The sequence below is a fragment of the Centropristis striata genome, chromosome 13, assembly GCF_030273125.1.
Source record: "Centropristis striata isolate RG_2023a ecotype Rhode Island chromosome 13, C.striata_1.0, whole genome shotgun sequence".
NCBI lineage: Eukaryota > Metazoa > Chordata > Actinopteri > Perciformes > Serranidae > Centropristis > Centropristis striata.
Genome location: NC_081529.1, coordinates 1,811,023 through 1,833,076, shown reverse-complemented (window position 1 = coordinate 1,833,076; position 22,054 = coordinate 1,811,023). Strand labels below are relative to the sequence as shown.

At 35.2% G+C, this 22,054-nt stretch overlaps 1 protein-coding gene across 2 annotated transcripts in view; it reads left to right on the top strand.

Annotated features, from left to right (window-relative positions):
• traf7 (TNF receptor-associated factor 7) overlaps nucleotides 1-22,054 on the top strand; it is a 30,940-nt gene that overhangs the window by 5,210 nt on the left and 3,676 nt on the right. Inside the window, exons 3-19 of one of the 2 annotated variants that reach the window (XM_059348524.1) lie at nucleotides 168-225; nucleotides 582-670; nucleotides 864-980; nucleotides 2,207-2,299; nucleotides 2,901-2,934; nucleotides 3,509-3,743; nucleotides 4,624-4,758; nucleotides 5,322-5,417; nucleotides 6,901-7,022; nucleotides 8,113-8,186; nucleotides 9,024-9,072; nucleotides 9,361-9,488; nucleotides 12,887-12,969; nucleotides 13,087-13,126; nucleotides 13,259-13,375; nucleotides 15,949-16,071; nucleotides 21,631-21,750. In XM_059348524.1, coding sequence (XP_059204507.1) covers nucleotides 174-225; nucleotides 582-670; nucleotides 864-980; nucleotides 2,207-2,299; nucleotides 2,901-2,934; nucleotides 3,509-3,743; nucleotides 4,624-4,758; nucleotides 5,322-5,417; nucleotides 6,901-7,022; nucleotides 8,113-8,186; nucleotides 9,024-9,072; nucleotides 9,361-9,488; nucleotides 12,887-12,969; nucleotides 13,087-13,126; nucleotides 13,259-13,375; nucleotides 15,949-16,071; nucleotides 21,631-21,750 — 1,707 coding nt within the window. In that variant the 5' untranslated portion in view covers nucleotides 168-173. Of the gene's footprint in view, nucleotides 1-164; nucleotides 226-581; nucleotides 671-863; nucleotides 981-2,206; nucleotides 2,300-2,900; nucleotides 2,935-3,508; nucleotides 3,744-4,623; nucleotides 4,759-5,321; nucleotides 5,418-6,900; nucleotides 7,023-8,112; nucleotides 8,187-9,023; nucleotides 9,073-9,360; nucleotides 9,489-12,886; nucleotides 12,970-13,086; nucleotides 13,127-13,258; nucleotides 13,376-15,948; nucleotides 16,072-21,630; nucleotides 21,751-22,054 lie in introns of both variants that reach the window. The other variant, XM_059348525.1, reaches the window with a different exon arrangement.

The following is a 22,054-nucleotide window of genomic DNA, read 5'->3' as shown; positions in this document are numbered from 1 at the left end:
AGCTTTGATAAATGGTAAAATTTTGGTGATGTTTCTGAAGAAAACATGTTTTCATACCCGCTTATGGGTTTTAGGACTCAGAGGGTTAAATAACTCTAAATTTTACCTCCATACTGTCTCTCTGCCAGTATATATATCCTTCCAACCCTTCTTTTTCTCCACAGCAGAGCAGGATGGAGGCTTCATTTGGCCCTACCTTCTCAGCCGTGGCTGCTGGAGCTAAAGGTGAGAATATTCCCCACTATACATACTCTCTGTTTTTCTGCATTAGAATATAATATAATATAATATAGAATAGAATATATCTTTATTGTCTGTTCAACAGAGCAGAAATTTGTCTTTCGACACGGCTATAAAAATTCATGCAAAACACACAACAATTACATGAAGTGAGATAAAACAACAACACTTCAGTAAAAACACAACATCAATAAAAAGAATGACGTGGGGAACACTGTTACCGGCCACTATTTAGTATAGCGAGTGCAGATTACTGCTTCTCTTTTTGTCTTAATAGTCACTAAAGAAGTCCATTATTCTGGCATTATTTTTGAGAATTTGTCCTGGTATGTTTTGAGCAGAAGCGACCAGCAACTACAAGCAGCACAGAAGAACTCCCTCCTCCTCCAGCACTCTGACCTACTCTCCCCGGGATGACGACGATGGAATGGTACACACTAACACACACACACACACACACACATCCTTTTACATTTGAAGTCTGGCTAATGGATTCAAAAGCTCAAAGACATCAACATTTATTAAAAAGCCTCCTGAAGCTGCTCCTGAGCCTTGGGTTAAAAAGGGCTGTGTAGAGCTGATTGTCTATGATCTCTTCTCTCCGCTGCTTTCTGCCCCTCCAGCCTCCTATTGGAACTCCTCGGAGGTCAGACTCAGCCATCTCAGTCCGATCTCTCCACTCCGAGTCCAACATGTCTCTGCGCTCCACTTTCTCACTGCATGAAGAGGAGGAGGACACAGTAAGTCACCCAGTACTAACAGAAGCCTCCAGATACTAGGGGTGTGCATTGGCACTGCCCTCACAATTCGATTCGATTCCGATTCACCAGGTAACGATTCGATTCAATTCGATTCTACGATGCATCACAATTATACGGCACACAACAAGGGACATTTTTCGTCAGTTATGAGGCAATACAAGCAGTCAGATAGGCCTAATGACAATAGATTTTACTGGCTATATTTTGAAAAGATGGCAAAATGAATCTCCTGCCTGAGTTCATCTAAGAGTAAGGAAAGAGAAATGCCTCCTCCTGCCATAAAAAAGGAACCTGCTGAGGTGAAATTTACATCAGTATGTCTTTGTAAGAGTATCGTGATAGAGTTTAAATGCTTTTGCAAGGATGTGATTTTGATTTTATTTATATTATGTTGTTTATTTTTTTAAACCATTTCTTTCTTTGTATGTTTTGATGAAAAGACTTGACATGTTTACAAGATGTAGAGCAACATGTATGTGCTGTTTTGTTTTTCTTCAAATAAAAAGTTTAATAACAAAAAAAAAGAAATCTACATCAGCTAAATATCGAGCCCTTGTTCCTGAGCTAGGGAAGACGTTAGCGCTATCCCACCTAGCTAGCTATCGCTAGTTTTCATGACGCAAAAATGAAACGTTAACGAGTCGACTTTAAATAGGCAAATACAATGGTAATTACCTATCAATAGTACTTTCTATAAAAGCGTAAATGTTAAGTTCTGTCAAATACTACCACATACTTCAGTCACAACATATCAAAACAGCTTGTCCCGCTAGCTTACCTGTGCTAGCATCAACACATGGCTCATTAGAATATTCAAATTAGCTATGTGTTGATGCGCACCTCTCAAAAGATGGCGAGTGGGTCGGGTTAGCGTTGTGTTTACTGGAACTTTGACAGGGGTGCAAAGGCCACCTTGGCCGTAAATTGAACATTTTTTCACAGGGCATCAAGGCCAGAGTGTGAAATTCCCACCCTGCCCCCCACAACTTTCCACTGGAGGACAGGAAATCGATTATAGCACTTTGCCGCATCGATTCTGAATCGTGCATGCCCCGCATTGCGATGCATCGCCGAATCGATTATTGTTGACACCACTACCAAATACTTGCACCTAAAAAAAAAGCTGCGAGAAGATAGTTTAGGAACTGAAACCAGACCACAAACCATGCAAAATACCAAAGGAGTGTGTGTTTGTGTGTGTGCAGGAGCCCCAGGTGTTTGCTGAACAGCCATCTGTGAAACTGTGCTGCCAGCTGTGCTGTAATGTCTTCAAGGACCCCGTCATCACTACATGTGGGGTGAGTTGACTTCTGTCTGCTCCAGCCTTTCCTTCATCCATCCATCTTCCTTGTTTTCTTTGTCTGCTCTCCCTGTTTTTGAAAGGTTTTACAATTAAAGGCAGAATGAAAAGATTTCTTTCTAAAAAAAAAAACGACGTATAGGCTAATACTATTTGTGTCGCTATATACTGTATTGACAAGGATTAAAAAAGAAATGAGGTTTCCCTCATTTACAGTGACGACGAATACATTTACAAGCAGTACAGAAATACAAATTTAAAAAATACTTAACAGGCAAGATAAATGAATAAGTAAAAATGCTATTTAAAATGACCAAAGCTAAAAACGGTTGCAGGAAAGTTTGCAATCAAGCTACGAAATTGGAAAAAATGTCATGGGCGTATAGATCCTCAGTGTGAGTTGAAAATCATTCCAAGGCATTAAAACAAAAGGATGACTTTCCAGAGTACCCTCAGTTAGCTTAATTAGCTTCATAAAGTTAAATGTTGTGTCTATAAAACCGCAATAGACAAATCCTACTTATTTACCAAAGGAGGTGGAGCGCAGTGAATAGTTGTGTTAAAACTTGTATGATAAGATGTTTTTCCTTCTTCCTCAGCACACCTTCTGCAGACGATGTGCCTTGACATCAGGTAAGACTTCACATATTTTACTTTTGAACCATAGACTGTAAATAAATAATGGACGTAGTCACGGTGACGTCACCCATTGGTTTGTGGCCCGTTGGAAGCCTCGAGTTCAGCGTTATACTTGTCGCCATCTTGCGTCGCCATCTTGTTTCCGATACAGGAAGCAGACCATATTTGGACTGTGGCGGAGCGCGAGGGATCTGACGACACTGACTACAGCCTCTCTAAAAAAACAAAATGTATCTTTCTGACCTCAGAAAACTGAGCAGCGACTCCTTGGAGTGTCTGTTAGTCCAACCAAACACTGAACAAGACATTTAATGAACAAAACGTTCAAATAAACTGTCATTAAGTGAAAATACAGTGAAAGGGTCAAAGTTATGAGACCAAACCGCTAAACGTCCTCTTTTCTATCTATATAACGTTATATATAACTTTATTGACACGTTGCCGTGGATACGCATTGTTCTGCTTCTCTCCTGGTGACGGCTCGCCTTGTCAGTGACCTGTCAATCAAAGGTTGCCGCCTGTTTCTATCTAACATCTAATCTAACATTCATGTTTGTTCTCCCTACAGACAAGTGCCCAGTGGACGCGGCGAAGCTAACGGTCGTGGTTAACAACATTGCGGTTGCCGAGCAGATCGGAGAGCTCTTCATTCACTGTAAATACGGCTGCAGGGCCACAGCCAGCGCTGCAGGAGGAGCAGCAGGAGGAGCTGCAGCCTCCAACTCCACAGTGGCCGGGAAACCTGGAGCGTACGAGGTGGACCCACTGGGCTGCCCCTTCACCATCAAACTGTCCACACGCAAGTAAGGACTAAAGAAAGGGTTTTAATGCTGGAGGATATTGTGTTTCTACTGCTTTCCTTTGAAATTCACTTTTTATTGAGGAATTTTTTAACATTTTATACAGAACAAAGAACAAGAACAGTTGGGGTGGGGGGTACCAGTATCACACAGCGTCATCATTTTCTCCTATCATCGTTCTTTGCAGCAGTCGTTGTTAGTTAAATGACAGTTTTATATAAAATCAGAACTTGTAGGCTTAACATATTCTGTCCATTTTGACCAGGTTTTGTAAAATGAGTCCATGTGTAACTTTAGATGAAAAGTCACTTTTTCCATTGTGTAGATGTCTTGTATGATGTTGATCCAGTCCTCGTTTTGTGGTTGCTCAGGTTTGAGCCATCTCCTGGTAATAAAGGCCTTTTTGCTTGCTGTTAAAAGAATATAAAGCAATTTCTTGTCTGCATAGCTAAAGCCGTCTAGTAATATGTTACCGAGATACACAGTTTCAAATAAAAAGGGGAAAACAATTGAGAATACATTCTGCAAATGATGATGAATTTCAACCCAATACCTTTGAATAATTTTACAGTTCCAGAAAACATGGAAATGATTAGCTCCTTCAATACCACGCCTCCAGCAGGCATCTCCATTTCTACGGTATCTTTTTTGAGCTGGTGTAATGAAAAAAAAACGCATTATATTTTTCCAACAAAATTCACGCCAGATACTTGACCCTGTTGAGACCCACTGGATTTTACAGATGTGCTCCCAGTCTTCCTCAGTTATCGTGAAGCTTCCTTCTCTTTCCCATTTTTCTTTCACATAATGTGTGTTTTTGAGCGTGATATTTAATACAGGAAAGCAGCAGAACACTGACAGTTTCCTCCTCTTTGATCTGTAGAGAACATGAGGCCAGCTGTGACTACCGGCCGGTCCGCTGCCCCAACAACCCCTCCTGCCCCCCGCTGCTCACCATGAACCTGGAGGCTCACCTCAAAGCATGTGAGCACATCAAGTGTCCACACTCCAAATATGGGTGAGTCCTTAAAAACACATTCCAACTAATTATTTTACTGTATATTCATTATTTATTGTTAGAAAGCCCATGCTGTTAATGTGTTCTTAAGTTGTTTATTGTATTAAGTCCAGTTTCCATATGTCCAATGCACTCAAACGTGTGTTTTAGTCTTTTTTGTAATTTAATGTCTTTTTTTGTCATTTTGTGGGGGTTTTTAGTAATTTTGTGTCTTTTTTTTTGTCATTTTGTGGGGGTTTTTAGTCATTTTGTGTCTTTTTTTTTGTCATTTTGTGTCTTTTTTTCATTTTGTGTTTTTTTTTGTCATTTTGTGTCTTTTTTTGGTAATTTTGTGTCTTTTTTGGTCAATTTGTGTCTTTTTTTTAAATTATTTTGTGTCATTTTGTGGTCAATTGATTATTTTTTGGGTACTTTTGTGTCTTTTCTGACAAATGCCAAAGTAGCAAGTTATTACTTTACAACTTTTTTTTGTTTTTGTTTCATTACACCGTTAATGAAATACTCCGTGATAACACACACTCCTGCCTCCCACTAATCTGCCTTTCCTATTCATTCCCCGACAGCTGTACGTTCATCGGTAATCAGGACACGTATGAAACACACCTGGAGGTGTGTAAATTTGAGGGTCTGAAGGAGTTTCTGCAGCAGACTGATGACAGGTGAGCAGACATACACTACTGGTCAAAAGTTTTAGAACACACCAACTTTTCCAGAATTTAATTGAAAATGATGCAGTTTAATGTCTCAGTGTACTCTGAAATTAATGCACATTTGCAACATTTAAAATTCTTTATTGAGCATGATAGTGTTTTGAAAGTAAAAAAAAGATTCAAAATCACATTTTATGGTGGACTAAAGGACTAAAAAAAGACACAAAATGACAAAAAAAGACACAAAATGACAAAAAAAGACACAAAATGACTTTAAAAAGACACAAAATGACCAAAGAAGACACAAAAAGACACAAAATGACCAAAGAAGACACAAAAAGACACAAAATGACTTAAAAAAGACACAAAATGACCAAAGAAGACACAAAATGACTTACAAAGACATGAAAAGAATTCAAAAATGGACAAAATAGCCCAAGACTCCATAGAGTTAAGTTGTTAACCCATTTCTTGTTCCCTGAAAAAGGCCTACTTGTATAATTCTGAAATGTACATTATTTTTCAGTTTTGGTTAAGCTTACCTTTTTTTATTTACCTCTGGCAGTTCACCACTTACCTTTGGACCCTTTCAAGCTGTTCATTTGACTTGAACTGCTTGAATTTCAATAAAAAACTGGAAAAATTGGGGTGTTCTAAAACTTTTGACCGGTAGTGTATTCCAACTGTACACATCACAAGTGGAGATGTTGTCGTCAACAGAAACTCAAGAGTTAATATATACTCATCTCTTATCTAATTTCCCTTTCCCTAATCTATCCTATCCATCTGAAGAGCTATTCTGTCTTTACCAAGTGATCAGCATACTTTTTCACTACTTCAATAAATGTTTAAATAAAACTCTTTTAACCCATAAGAACCTATGGTGACACGCGTGTAACAAACACTTTAAATCTTCTAGAATCTCCCATATTCAGCTTTATGCTTCACCTTAACTCATTAAGTCCCTAAGTGACACATACTGTGTGACTGGAAACAGAAATGTGTAAAAGTAGCTAATTTTAAAGAGCTTATTTTTTGTTACTAGGCTGAGTTTAAACCAATTTAACAATTCTATTCCGTTAATAGTTGTGTCCTGTGTTGCATTTAACTTGTTCTGACCATATTTCCTGAACAAATTAAAGTCACAATTTTGATTTTTGATATATGTTATGGAGATGCAAAATAAAAAGGTAAAATTGTGTCTCTGTAAGCAGAAAATGTGTCTAGTTTTTCTCTATTTTAAAACAAAAAATATCATAAACATAAATACCATAAACACCCATTGTAACGTATATGTCACATCACAGATTTTTGAGATTTAGGGGTAGTATTTTTTATTTTTACAACATCAGAAATGTCTTCTATGTGGTCCACTTCTAGAACACATCCTTTAAGGATAACTGGCTCTGGGTTCTTATGGGTTAATATAATAATAATAAAGTCATCACTGTCTCTGATCTGTTTAAAATGTCTGACCTTTGACCCTGTCTAGGTTCCATGAGATGCAGCTGACTCTGGCCCAAAAGGACCAAGATATTGCTTTCCTGCGCTCCATGTTGGGCAAACTATCTGAGAAGTTGGATCAGCTAGAAAAGAACCTGGAGCTCAAATTTGGTAAGACACAGTAGAGAAGAAGTTCTTCCAATTTTTTCTGCTTATTCAGAAAAGGCTGCAACATTTCTGTCAGTTGGTCAATATGCTGAACTCTGAGCAAATTCTCATTGTAACTTTCACAAGGCGATATTTCTCCAAAAGCATTTTTCCCCCCAGCAGTTATGTTGTTGTTAGTATTTAGCCCCTTTCAGACCCCTGTGTCGAATTTTTAGACTTATTTGATGCTGACTGACAGACTCAGACGTCATTAATAATAAGGATTTTACAGTTACATGTAAAGTAAAGTAAAGTAAAGTAAAGTAAAACTTTATTTATATAGCACCTTTCACAGACAGAAGTCACAAAGTGCTTCACATAAAAATCATACACATAACATAAAAATGTACATACAAAGACCAAAACAACAGCAATTTAAACAACCATAGCAGTCCCGAAACAATTAATCAAAAGCCTTAACAAATAAAAATGTCTTCAGTTGGCTTCTAAAAGTGAGTTACATATAGAACCTATTAAAAGCAAGTTAATGTATGAATATCACCACTTCAGAAGCGATCTCATTATTATTATTATTATAATCTTTATATAACCAAGAAGATCCCATTGATATTAAGAACCTCTTTTGCAAGGGAGACCTGGCCATGATAGGCAGCAGCAAATACAAAACCGTTACAAAATCTTTCTATCTATCTATCTATCTATCTATCTATCTATCTATCTATCTATCTATCTATCTATCTATCTATCTATCTATCTATCTATCTGGAACAGACAGCAACAAACGATCATGAGAATGGAAAGAATAGATCTGTAGTCAACAGCTTCAGCATTTTAGCATTTTCATAATCGGGGGAGAGAAAGCTGAGTTTGTGCTTCTCCAGTTGCCTGTTTTTTTTTTTTTTTTATCAGCTCACGTCTCACTCTGCAGTTCTCTACACTTAAAACATGATTTTAAGACCTTCTAGCTGCTGATGGATAAATATTGATGTGAAATATTGACTGTAGAAAGTTTAATGACCCTAATGGAACACAGCGTACTTCAAAGTCATTATGCCTGTGTTTGTGTGTGTGTGTGTGTGTGTGTGTATTTCAGATGTGTTGGACGAGAACCAGAGTAAACTGAGTGAGGACCTGATGGAATTTCGTAGAGATGCTTCCATGCTTAATGTAAGTGTGTGTGCACCTTGCAAAGAGACCAAATTATTATATTATTATTGTACTATAAAAGCTGACCCGCCGGTATTATACGGCGCATTTACAGATAATACTACAAATCCCACAATGCCCTGCTGTTGTTTTGGCGCGTCAATCAGGACAGGACCCAGAAACGCTCCTCTGTGACAGTCGTCATAGCAACCTCAAGCTAGAGCTGTCTCCCAGCTACCCCTTCCCAAAAATGGAGAAAAGAAAGGCAGAATTTATTAACCTGTTGAAAAAGTTTATTTTGATATTTAAATCAGAAGGATGCAAATAGAAAAGAGGCATACGATTTTTATTTAATTTTTATTTAATAAATTAATGACATTGATGTGTTTTTTTATTTGAAATTTGATTTGCATGTCTGCACTATTTAGTTATATATTGTATGTTTATAAGCGTTGCTGGTTCCATATTTAATGTTAAAGCAAAACATGTTTGGTATACACTACTGGTCAAAAGTTTTAGAACACACCAACTTTTCCAGAATTTAATTGAAAATGATGCAGTTTAATGTCTCAGTGTACTCTGAAATTAATGCACATTTGCAACATTTAAAATTCTTTATTGAGCATGATAGTGTTTTGAAAATTAAAAAAAGATTCAAAATCACATTTTATGTTGGACTAAAGGACTAAAAAAAGACACAAATTGACAAAAAAAAGACACAAAATGACCAAAAAAGACACCATAAGACACAGAATGACTAAAAAAAGACACAAAATTACCAAAAAAAGACACAAAATTACCAAAAAAAGACACCAAAAGATACAAAATTAAACTATGCTGTTGTCTGTCGTTCTGCAGGACGAGTTGTCCCACATCAACGCCAGGCTCAACATGGGAATCCTGGGCTGTAAGTATCTGTCTGTCCTCCTTTTTTTGTCTTTTTTCTTCACCTCTCTCAGTGGAGGAAAACATTTGATAAACACTTGCTGGAACAAACTTTGATTGACGTGATCATTAAGGTTTCTGCTGACTTGAAATTCAAAATCTACTCTCTCTTCCTCCTTCCTCCTGTCGTCATCTACCTCTCCGTCCCTTTTTAAATCATCCTGTTTCCGCTTCAAATATACTCCTATCTTGTTTAGCTTCCAATGAAAGATACATATCCAGTCTTACCCGTCTCTGTGCCTGTGTGTAGCATACGACCCCCAGCAGATCTTCAAGTGTAAGGGGACATTTGTTGGCCACCAGGGTCCCGTCTGGTGTCTGTGTGTCTACTCCACTGGAGACTTGCTCTTCTCTGGATCCTCAGATAAAACCATCAAGGTAACAACAACACACACACACAAATAAAAATGAAATAGCACTGCGTCAAAAAAAAAGAAGAAGCATCCTACAAGTCGTATTTACTTGTTTGCTGACCTAGTGGAGGGCCTTCAGACCAAGGTTATTATAGTTAACGAAAACTAACGAAATAACGAAAACTAGAATTGAAAAAAGATTTTCGTTAACTGAAATAAAAATAAAAACTAGAGTTTTTAAAAAAACGATAACTAACTGAAACTGTATTGTGTGGTTTCAAAACTAACTAAAATTATAGTGAAAATGTCCTTAGTCTTCGTTTTTGTCAACTTTTTTCATTCATAATTCAGTGTTTCTATTTGAACATGCAACACATGGTGAATATGTTTACTGAGACTGGGATGTCTACACTCAAAACAAAATTCAAAACACCCAGAACTGTAAGAGTTAATAACCTTATTGGGGCTGAGATGATAAACCAAAGGAAATAAAGGAAACATTTATTATGACCTCTTTGAATCTGGCACCCAACACATAGCCCATTACAAAAAAACTAAAACTAACACTAAAACTAATAAAAACTAAACTAAAACTAAGCATTTTCCAAAAATAAAAACTAAACTAAAACTAGAAAACTCACTCTAAAAACTAACTAAAACTAACTGAATTTGAAAACAAAAATTCACAACGAAATTAAAACTAAAACTAATGAAAAATACAAAACTATTATAACCTTGCTTCAGACCAAGGTTATAATTTGAATTTGAATTTATTTTTATTTGATAGGGACAATGCAGTTAGCATAGATACAGGACATGCATCTGATGTGCTGCATACAGAGATTTATAGCTTCAGCTAATTTTCAACTCCTGTCCCTAGTTGGGCTTTTACAACTACATACAAAATCACAATACTATAAAAATCCAATATACAATTACACCATCTACAAAATAGAATAAAATTACAAACAATTACAATATACATTTACCCTGAGAAAAATAAAAAATAAATAATAAACCCTGTATAAATATAGCTTAGAGTTTAAAATCATCATAAATCTATACAACAATAAGGAGAAAAGAAAGAAATAACAGAGAGAAAAAAAAAATAGTTTTGGATTTTTCATTAGTTTTAGTTTTAATTTCGTTGTGAATTTTTGTTTTCATATTCAGTTAGTTTTAGTTAGTTTTAAGAGTGAGTTTGCTAGTTTTAGTTTAGTTTTTATTTTTTGAAAATGCTTAGTTTTAGTTTAGTTTTAATTTTTTGAAAATGCTTAGTTTTAGTTTAGTTTTTATTAGTTTTAGTGTTAGTTTTACTTTTTTTGTAATGGGTATGTGCCTTCATTTCCTTTGGTTTATCCATCTTAGCACCAATAAGATTATTAACTGCACAATCTGAACATTTTTGCATATAATCTGCACTCTGCACATTCTCCACTTAATTTGCACTAAGTTGTATATAGTATATTATTATTATTATTTTGTATATTGTTAAATGTTTTTTCTTAGATTGTTTTTTTATCTTATCTTAAAATTGTGTGATTTTCTGCAGCTGTAACAAAGAAATTTCCCCGCTGTGGGATTAATAAAGTCAAATCTAATCTAATCTAACTCTTACAGTTCTGGGTATTTTGTATTTTGGTTCTAGTGTAAACATCCCAGTCTCAGTAAACATATTCACCATGTGTTCCTGCATGTTGAAATAGAAACACTGAATTATGTATGAAAAAAGTTGACAAAGACGAAAACTAAGGACATTTTCACTATAATTTTAGTTAGTTTTAGTTAGTTTTGTAACCACACAATACAGTTTCAGTTAGTTATCGTTTTTGAAAAAACTCTTGTTTTTATTTTTATTTCAGTTAACGAAAATGTTTTTTCAATTTTAGTTTTCATTATTTCGTTAGTTTTCGTTGACTATAATAACCTTGCTTCAGACTCATGGATGTGTTACTCAAACTTTTCCAGAGTATCTCCAGCAACACACCCACAATAATAAATCATTTTATGACGCAGTGCTATTTTTGGCCTGAACACAGCCTTCACCCACTTCCTTTGAGAGAAATTTTACTGCCCTCTACCTTTTTTTTTGTATTGGAAATCCACAATTATGGATTTGTTTTAACCTTCTGAACCCAAAGTTTTTTTGCTCCTTTCTCATTTTACTAACTGTGGCCTAATTTTTCACTGCAATACATAAGCCCTGCACCTCTTTGGAAACCACACAATCATGTTTAGAAGTGAGGAGAACCCAAAAATGTCTTCTGTGCAATGGAATAGATGCCCATTATTCATAAAACAAAGTAAAAAAATACATACATTTAATACATTTCCCTATTGCCCACAAGTGTTGCCAACAATGGCAAAAAATTTGCTTAACGTGCTATAGATATTGAGCTATTTTCACATTTTATACAACCTCTCTTGTCCACTCCTCTCTGCTCTGTGTAAACAGCAGCAGTTCAGTCACTATTCGCTGAATTTTTGTCAGATGACAAATTAAATTTCTGGCTTCTCAGTTGCACTAAGGAACACAGAATTTAATGCTTTTCCAGAGTATAGTTCGTGCAAATGGTTTATGTTTTGTAGAATTAAGTTATTATGTGAAATATCACTATTTTAAGCTTAAATATTATTATTTTTTTCAGTAATAATTTTCAGTTTCTGCTTAGGATATATGGTATAGTTTTGGCAATAATAAAAATAAAAAAAAGCCTTTGAAGCCAACTGGAAATACACTTATTCAAAAATAAAACTTCCTTAGGGGACATGAACTGAAAAAAGCCTTAATAGATAGATAGATTACTTTATTCATCCCCGAAGGGAAATTCGGTTGTCACAGCAGTCCGGTATTCAAGTACAATAAAATACAATAGAATAAAATACTGAGGTAGCATAAATAAAAACAACAATAGAAAAAAAAACACAGAATAGAACAAGGACACTTAAGAAATTAAAAAAAGAACATCAGTTAGTAGGATGGTTGGCAAGATGATGGTAATAATTAAACTGGTGATATGATGCAACAATGCTATAGTGACTAGACGGTATATAATAATAATAATAGTAAAGTATATAATATAATATGTAATAATAGATAAACAATATAAAAATAAAATGAAAAATATAAATAAAGTAATTATAAGTAAAACAATATGATATATAATATATAATAATAATAATAATAAATAAATAAGGCCGGTATAATAATAATAATAGTAGTATATTACAGTATATAGTAATAATAGTAATAGCAGCAACAGTATATATAATAATAATAATAATAATAATATTAATAACATAGCAAAGTGTCGTGCGTAGATTTAGTGCATAGATTTAGATTTTAAGAGGCCTAAAGATGCACTTGAACACGAGGTTTTTTTTTTTTTTGTCTTTTAGCAGTATGTTAATCTTTCTCCTTAGGTGTGGGACACCTGCACCACCTACAAGTGTCAGAAAACCCTTGAGGGTCATGATGGCATCGTACTGGCGCTGTGTATCCAGGGGTAAGTAAATACACACACACACATAAAGAAACATGGTGTGATTATAAGATACATGTCAACTGGGAATTGCCAATCCTCCCCCCAAGTATGACGCGTTGATATTTTCTGTCTCCATAGCAACAGGCTGTACAGCGGCTCTGCAGACTGCACCATCATCGTAAGTAACATTCACTTCCCTGCTTCCTCTTTTTAAGGGCAAACCTGCAAAACTGTTTGAATTGTGTTCATATATGATGAATAATGTGTTTTTTTGTCTTTTTTTTTATCTTTCTGTGTGCATTTTGCGTAGGTGTGGGACATCCAGACCCTGCAGAAAGTCAATACTATCCGTGCCCATGACAACCCAGTATGCACACTGGTTTCCTCCCACAACATGTTGTTCAGCGGCTCCCTCAAGGCCATTAAGGTACACACATGTACACGCTTTATCCAGGATATGTTGTGTCCTTTTATCACTTTAAAAACTGTCTGCACAGCCGCACAGTCAGTTTATTTTCCACTGAAGTCAAGGTTTATTTAATGTACATTATAATATTTATTTATTTATTACTATATTTCTATAGCACCTTTCAAAACCAGGGTTACAAGGTGCTTTACAAAGTACATTATCATGGAGGCAAAACAACAGTTAAAACAAAAATATCATCAAAAACAGTGAACAAGCAAAAATAATAGGATACAAAATTAAAAAATATGTGTAAGAACGTTAGAAATCATTGCACAAATGCCAGTCTGTACAAGTGGGTTTTTAAAAGTTTTTTAAAATGATACACAGACTCAAATGAATGTGCCTCAAATAAAAAAATAAAAAAATAATAATAATAAACTCACTTTACATTCATTAAAACAACAGAAGTAGTAACATACATAATAATTGAGAAAAATAGACTATATAACATTGAAAACAGTGGCTATGAATTATTTGAGTTGTTTTGTTTTTACCAACACTAGCCATCACAATTTGGATGTAACATTAAGATTTATTTACAGTGTACTTGTTTTTCTTCTAAATTGCAATTCTATATAGTTGCTGACTAAAACCTTATTGACATTAGCACTCTGGGACTGGTGTTTAATGTTACTAATGTTGGTGACAATTACATCATAAGTTGATCTCCTGAGTCATCAAGTGCCAGCTAACTTAATGCTAATGTTTTCTTTATGTTAAGAAAACATTAGCAAGGCTAATACTACTATAACCACGACATAATCAGAGAATTTGTGAGATAGCTGTTTAAGTTAAATGTTGAGTTGAAATGCAGCTACGTTACTTTTGATGTACTTTTTTTTTTTTTTTGACATTTATTTTTATTGAGCACTGATAGTACAGAACATGTACATGAAGGACACTGTATGCATTGCAATAACAATAATACTTATACTAAGGAAAAACAATACAACTTATAGTAAGGAAAAACAATACATTTTGATGTACTTTTAACAAGATCCATTATCAGCATGGCAAAGTAAATGGAGCCTATAATGACAAATATTATCACGTTATTGTAACATATAGAGGAAAAGAGGACCTAGGGTGGAGCCTTGCGGAACGCCAGCTCTAACTGAGGAAGAGTCGGAACAAGTTCTTATCATAATGTACAAAATTAGTACTGTAAAAACTCAAAAGGAAACCATGCCAAAGCTCTGAGATCAAGAAGTAAAACCTAAAACCACAAAGGAAGCGGGTTTATTGAGACAGTATTGGTTAATACTGTGGGTTTGAAAGGTTAGAAATCAGTCTATTATTGTAAGAAGTTGTTTTATGTTGCTTTGTGTAACTTTACAGCTGAGATTTGTAATAAAAGTTTGGTGGATAAGTCAGTGGGATTAAAAAAATCTAAATCATAGTGTCAGCATTCAAGTGACGGTTAGTTTTGACTCAGAAGACGAGTTTATAGATGTGAAGAGAGGAGGACAGGCAGTAAGGAGCCATGGCTGTAGCCTTGTCTTTGTTACCATGGTTACAGTGGTGCTCTGTGTGTGTGTGTGTGAGTGATGTCAGTCCTCTTAAACAGGGACTTTCCTTTCTTACCCAACTCGAGTGCCTCCTCCTCCCGTCACCCAGCTTCCCTCTGTTTCAGCTGACATCATGCACTTTATGCACATTTATCCGTCCCAGCTCGGCTCAATGTACAGCATGTGTCTGTGAGTGTGTGTGTCTGTGAGTGTGTGTGTGTGTGTGTCACTGAGTCATGCGTCAGGTATTTAAACATGCAGTGAAAGCACAATTAAATTACTCAAGTTACAACAGAAACACACTGAGATAAACCAGGAATTGTTTCTGTAATAGAAACTTTTTGCAATAGAAGTCGTGCCAAAAGTGCAACTGTTATTCTTGAAGTTATTCTTGAAGTTATTAAAGTTTTCAGTTTAAGTTTTCAGAATTCTTGTAAACCATATGTATGTACACTACCGGTCAAAAGTTTTAGAACACCCCAATTTTTCCAGTTTTTTATTGAAATTCAAGCAGTTCAAGTCAAATGAACAGCTTGAAAGGGTCCAAAGGTAAGTGGTGAACTGCCAGAGGTAAATAAAAAAAGGTAAGCTTAACCAAAACTGAAAGATAATGTACATTTCAGAATTATACAAGTAGGCCTTTTTCAGGGAACAAGAAATGGGTTAACAACTTAACTCTATGGAGTCTTGGGCTATTTTGTCCATTTTTGAATTCTTTTCATGTCTTTGTTAGTCTTTTTTTTTTTTTTTTTTGTCATTTTGTGTCTTTTTTTAGTCATTTTGTGTCTCTTGGTTTCTTTTTTTGTCATTTTGTGTCTTTTTTTTGTCATTTTGTGTCTTTTTTTAGTCCTTTAGTCCAACAAAAACACTATCATGCTCAATAAAGAATTTTAAATGTTGCAAATGTGCATTAATTTCAGAGTACACTGAGACATTAAACTGCATCATTTTCAATTAAATTCTGGAAAAGTTGGTGTGTTCTAAAACTTTTGACCAGTAGTGTATGTGTGTGTTTTTGTGTAGGTTTGGGACATTGTGGGAACGGAGCTGAAGCTGAAGAAGGAGCTGACGGGTCTGAATCACTGGGTCAGAGCACTGGTGGCCTCCCAGAACCACCTGTACAGTGGCTCTTATCAGACTATCAAGGTATGAAGGCATGAGTCCTAAACATACACACAGTTCAAATGCATGTTTTGTCCAATTGTAGCTTAGCAACTATAACTTGGCACAGCAGGCCTATCAAGCTTTGGATGTGTCCACATGCTGAAGCAGTGAGCTTTTAACTAGAGCAGGGGTGTCAAACTCTGGCCCGCGGGCCAAATTTGGCCCGCAGTGTAATTTTATTTGACCCACGAGGCAATACCAAATTATTCTATAATTATTGTACTATAAAAGCTGATCCGCTGGTATTATACGGCGTATTTACCGCTATTACTACAAATCCCACAATGCCCTGCTGTTGTTTTGGCGCGTCAATCAGGACAGGACCCAGAAACGCTCCTCTGTGACAGTCGTCATAGCAACCTCAAGCTAGAGCTGTCTCCCAGCTACCCCTTCCCAAAAAGCAATAGGTTTTACCTTTTCTTTATGCACTTTTTCTTGCTAATTGATTGATTTATTATTGTTATTTTGTTTTTAAATTTATTAACCTGTTGAAAAAGTTTATTTTGATATTTAAAACAGAAGGATGCAAATAGAAAAGAGGCATAGGATTTTTATTTAATTTTTATTTAATAAATTAATGACATTGATGTGTTTTTTATTTGAAATTTGATTTTGCATGTCTGCACTATTTAGTTATATATTGTATGTTTATAAGCGTTGCTGGTTCCATATTTAATGTTAAAGCAAAACATGTTTGGTATATATTAAAAGGTTTATTTGTTCAATGTTGGCCCGCGATTTTATTCAAGTTTTAAATTTTGGCCCATTGTGTATTTGAGTTTGACACCCCTGAACTAGAGCAAAAGTGCAATGGTGAGTTTGAATGGAATTTGCTTGTTGAGAAGTGAATGATGGGGAGCAAATATGTGAAATTTGCGTATTTCCGTTTCAGATCTTTATCAAATCAAATCAAAATTATTATATTTATCCCAGAGGGGAAATCCAGTTAGTCTGGTAACTCTGTTAGAACGAGACATTGTCCCTCAAGGGAAAATTGTAAAGGAGCGTAAACACAAACACAGCATGCAAGAAGACATTCACCACAGCAGTTACTGAAACAAAACAACCAAAGAAGAAAGATTTAGCTGATAGTTAGAAGTATCAATGTATTAAAAGTATCATATCATTAGAATGGCCAACATGAAACAGTGTTGTTGAGCTAGCTAGAATTTAAGTTTTCAGTCTTAGATATCTGCAGAAGAAAGCTGTTTTCCAGTTATTTCCCTGGCTACTTTAACCTTTAACACTCTTGGACAGATGATTTTTGTTTTGCCCTGTAAAATTTGAAATGTTTCAACCCGAGGGAGACGTCTGTGTGGAGCTGGCTCACGAAATGTTCCTCAAGGTTGATATTCTTCTGCACAGCATAGCCCTGATGGATTTGAACTCCATTCAGAAAACAAGCATTTAAAAAGTTCTTTTTCTTGTTGTCCTGCCCACAGACACAAAGACAAATTCAGATTTTTTTTTACAAATTGGCATCATGATAAAATTGTTTTGGCATCCTATTGATCATTTTTGGTCCATACTGTTGTAGTAGGCATTTATTTATACATATGTGGACCTTTTGATGATGTAATGAACACAGACACACCAGTGTTTGGTTTTCTGATGTTTCCACAACAGGTTCGAAGTAGCATAGTGGTTAGTTCGGCCACAGCTGATGAAGTGAAACGTTGCGTCATGTTTTTCATAAGGAATGGATTAAAATGTGTTTATTTGCTTCAAAGAAAGCTTCAAGCATATCTGGCTAACTATCTTACTACCATGGTAAAAGTAACAGTGAGGTGGGGCTTGAGTAAATGGTCTGTAATAAATGTGTTGTTGTTTTTTTTTACAAAACAACACGACTGTCGATGTTGTGAACATAATTGTTCTTATCAGATGCAGTTAAACAAGTTTTAGTTTTAGCAGAATGAAGATTGGGAAGTGTTGTGTTTGGCAGGTGCTCCAGATTTATGTGCCATTGACAGATTTGAGTGGGATTTGGAAGATAGCTGGTGTTCATTTTGGAGTTGGAGAAAAAATATAAAAAGCTGGAGGAAGGTGGAACATTTCTACTGGCCTGTGTTTGTAGAGGTGTTCTAGGAGACCAAATATATATTCCTACTAGGGATGGGAATTTCAAGCAGAAGAAAACAATGATTTATTTATTTTTAAGACACAACCATCGTCACGTGAACCATTAGATTGTTTTAATGTTAATGACTATTCTATTACTAGGAAATCATTACCTGTCTTTAAAACCTACATGGTTTATAGAAGGATCAGCACATTTAAAAAAGTACGTTTGTATACATGCCCTGGTTTGTGTTTAACCCTTTGATGCACAACATATTGACACCCCTTCTAATGCACAACATTTATTTCCCATGTTATATAATTCTTGCTGTGTGTTTCTGTGCTCTATCTTTTGATATAAACTTAACTTATGATTGATTATTCCAAGTATCCTTTAAATATCTTGTTGATAACAGATCATTATTTCCATTTAGCCTCTCATACTTTATGAAGAATTGTTTTTATTTATTATAACATAGCTAACTACTTGCCCAAGAAGTTAGCTAAGTAATTAGCTTAGCAAGTTACTTAGATAAATACTTAGCTAAGAAGTTAGCTTAGCAAGCTACTTAGCCAAGAAGTTAGCTAAGAAGTTAGTTTAGCAAGAAGTTAGCTAAGTAGTTAGCTTAGCAAGCTACTTAGCCAAGAAGTTAGTTAAGTAGTTAGCTTAGCAAGCTACTTCAATGTAAAAACTAAATAATGGATATGGGTCATTTTTCACCCAGAAGAGTAGTGACACAAAAAGGGATTTTATTAAAAAAAATAATAAAGGAAACACAAAATTAGGATGTATGATGATCAAAAACAAACTAATTAAGGAAAACCTGGAATAATGAATGATGAAAATAATTTATTGCAAAGATATATAAAACATAAAAAGTCATACTTATCGGGTCACTTTAGACCCATGTTGTGCATCAAAGGGTTAAGTATGTAATAAGGCCTTTATGTACTGTTTCTAGCTATTATGTGATGCTATCTGAGTGAAAGCTGTCCGGATATTTAGTGGTCAGTAAATTGCTTCTGTCCTGTCGATAGAGAAAGTACTTTGTGCCATCTTCATTCACTGCCTCGGTGTTGAAAGTACTCTGTGTGTCTTTATGTGTCTGTTTTGCTGGAGTTGGTCACTAATGAATACCTCGGGGACGCTGTAGAGAGATAAAGAGAAGGACAGAAAGGAAAGAGAAGAGAGGACAGTGGTGGTGGGATTGAGGGATGAAGTCTGTGGAAGAATGAAGAATGAGGAAAGAGATGAAAGGAGCGATAAAGTAAACTGCTTCTTTTTATGATGCTTATAAGTGGAACAGTTAGTCTCCGTCCAGTACTTAGCTGGAGAAGCCAATTAGAGAATGTTTTGCTGCAGAAATTGCTGTGACAAATGTTGCCAGTATTCAGTGGAAAACATCTCTTTGAACATTTTGGCAATTAAATTATTTTGACACAGAGGAATTGCAAATCTCACAGAACAGTGTTTAATCATAAATCTTTCTTTTTACGCTGATTTATTTTAAAATGCAATAAATGAACGTTTGTTTGTATTCTTGATATTTAATAAGCTGGACTCATTAGTTTGCTTGTGCACTGGCAGCCAGTGTACCGTGTATAAAAAATAATTGGCACTATTTAATAGTTTCTGCTGTAAATAATCAGACTGCTAATTATTCTCTGTTGCTAGTTTAGCCTTAATTGGATGGCAGAGAAACAGACAGAATGATGGCTTGTGCAACATTTGAAACCAAGTGGTTATATTTCATGATATTTAAATCACGTCATGTTAGGAACACCAATAGTACTGCAACAAATGTGTATTCTTATTTACTTCCTGAACAAAACAAAGCCAAAATAAACAGAAAATTGAGAATAGTCCCACCAAGAAGCCGATCCTGACCCAAGCCCTTGAATATGAATATTCATTTTTGTTGTTGTTTGTAGTGTTTTTTTGAGTTGATCAAGTGAAATCACATATATGATTCATAGAGTTAAAGATAATTAGGTAACACTTTACAATAACCATCATTTATAAATGGTAAACAGATAGATTATTAATGTTTAATCATCATTTATAAACCGTATATAGGCCTTTTAGAATTGTAAATACACAATTTATTAATGTTTAACTCACTAAATCATTTATTAATGACGAATAGATGATATAATAATGTAAGTATAGTTACTTTACCATTAACAATTAAATTGTAATAAATAGTTTATTAATAGTTTTAGTTGCACTCAATATAACATTTTTAACACCATATTAAGTATGTTAATGATTTTGAAATGTTTAATATACCTTTAAGAAATTGGTTGAAAACATTTAAAGATTAAATATGTATAGCACTTTGTAAATGGTTAATAATTGGTTTATAAACCATCTATAAACATTACTTAGATGGTTATTGTAAAGTGTTACCGATAATTATAATAATAACAATATTCTTTATTTATAGAGCACTTTTCAAAACACATGTTACAAAGTGCTTTACAAAGACAAGTTAAAAACAGACATTAAAACAACAGATAAAAAGGGAAAAAATGACATCATTCTGTACAATTAAAAGACAGTTGAAGGAAAGTTAAAATTCACGTAAAATCACGAAAGGCTCTCCAATAAAAGTATGTTTTAAGACTTAAAAGAGATCAAAGAGACTCAGCAGACCTGATTACCCTGTCTGGGTCGGCTCATTATTCTTAATCTTTTCTTCAGCTTAGGGGATAGTTTTTTTTTTAAATGGGGTTGTATGAGGTTACCTATTAGATGATGGTCGGCATTTTCCCACTTTGGAGAACCAGAAAACAAACAAACAAATGAATGTGTTGCTGCAGATGGGGACTGACACAAAAACACATTTTACCCACCCTACAAATGTTATACCTGTTTATGTGAACACTATATTTAAAATATGTCACACAAGAGACAGACAAAGATGATATTTGAAAGACCAGACAAGATCATCTCTCTGTCCCTCGACTGCATTTTGTGGCCTGTTTTCGGTGCTGCATTGTGATTGGGCCGCTAAACCGATTGAACTAGTGATCACTCCACTCTGTGTTGCCATGGAGACGAAAATTGACAACTTGCAGCTGTTAAACAACTCACTTTTTCCACTGCTGATATTGTGTGTGTGTGTGTGTGTGTCTAAAATGTCTTTTTAGGTCATTTTATGTCTTTTTTTTTTTTTATCATTTTGTGGTCAATTTGTGTCTTTTTTGGTCATTCTGTGTCTTTGTTTTGGTCCTTTTGTGTCTTTTTTGGTCAATTTGTGTCTTTTATTTGTCAATTTGTGTCTTTTTTTTGTCATTTTGTGTCTTTTTTTGGTCAATTTGTGTCATTTTTTGGTCAATTTGTGTCTTTTTTGGTCATTTTGTGTCTTTTGTTGGTCATTTTGTTTCTTTTTTTATCATTTTGTGGTCAATTTGTGTCTTTTTTTGGTCATTTTGTTTCTTTTTTGGGTGATCTGAACTGTGCGTTTTTTTTCTTAGATTTGGGACATCCGCTCTCTGGAGTGTGTTCACGTCCTGCAGACCAGCGGCGGCAGCGTCTACTCCATCGCCGTCACCAACCACCACATCGTCTGTGGCACCTATGAAAACCTCATCCACGTAAGGGAGACAAACACACACAACACCCCCGGACACATAGGACTTTTTTTTTTTGTTCTTTATTTTCATCGTCCGTTTCTTCATTCCTGCCTCATGAGCAACAGTAGAATGTGTCTCGCCCTCTCTCGCAAGGCATGAGGTCGTTTCTGGCTCCAATGATACTTAGTCGTTATGTTTTTAGAATACAGATTATAATCACATAGGGCTTTTCCGTTATGAATGCATTTAAGACTTACTCTAAGCAGCTGCTTACTACAAATCAAAAAGCTTTCTTGGACACAAACTGCTGTAACGCAGGTATTTT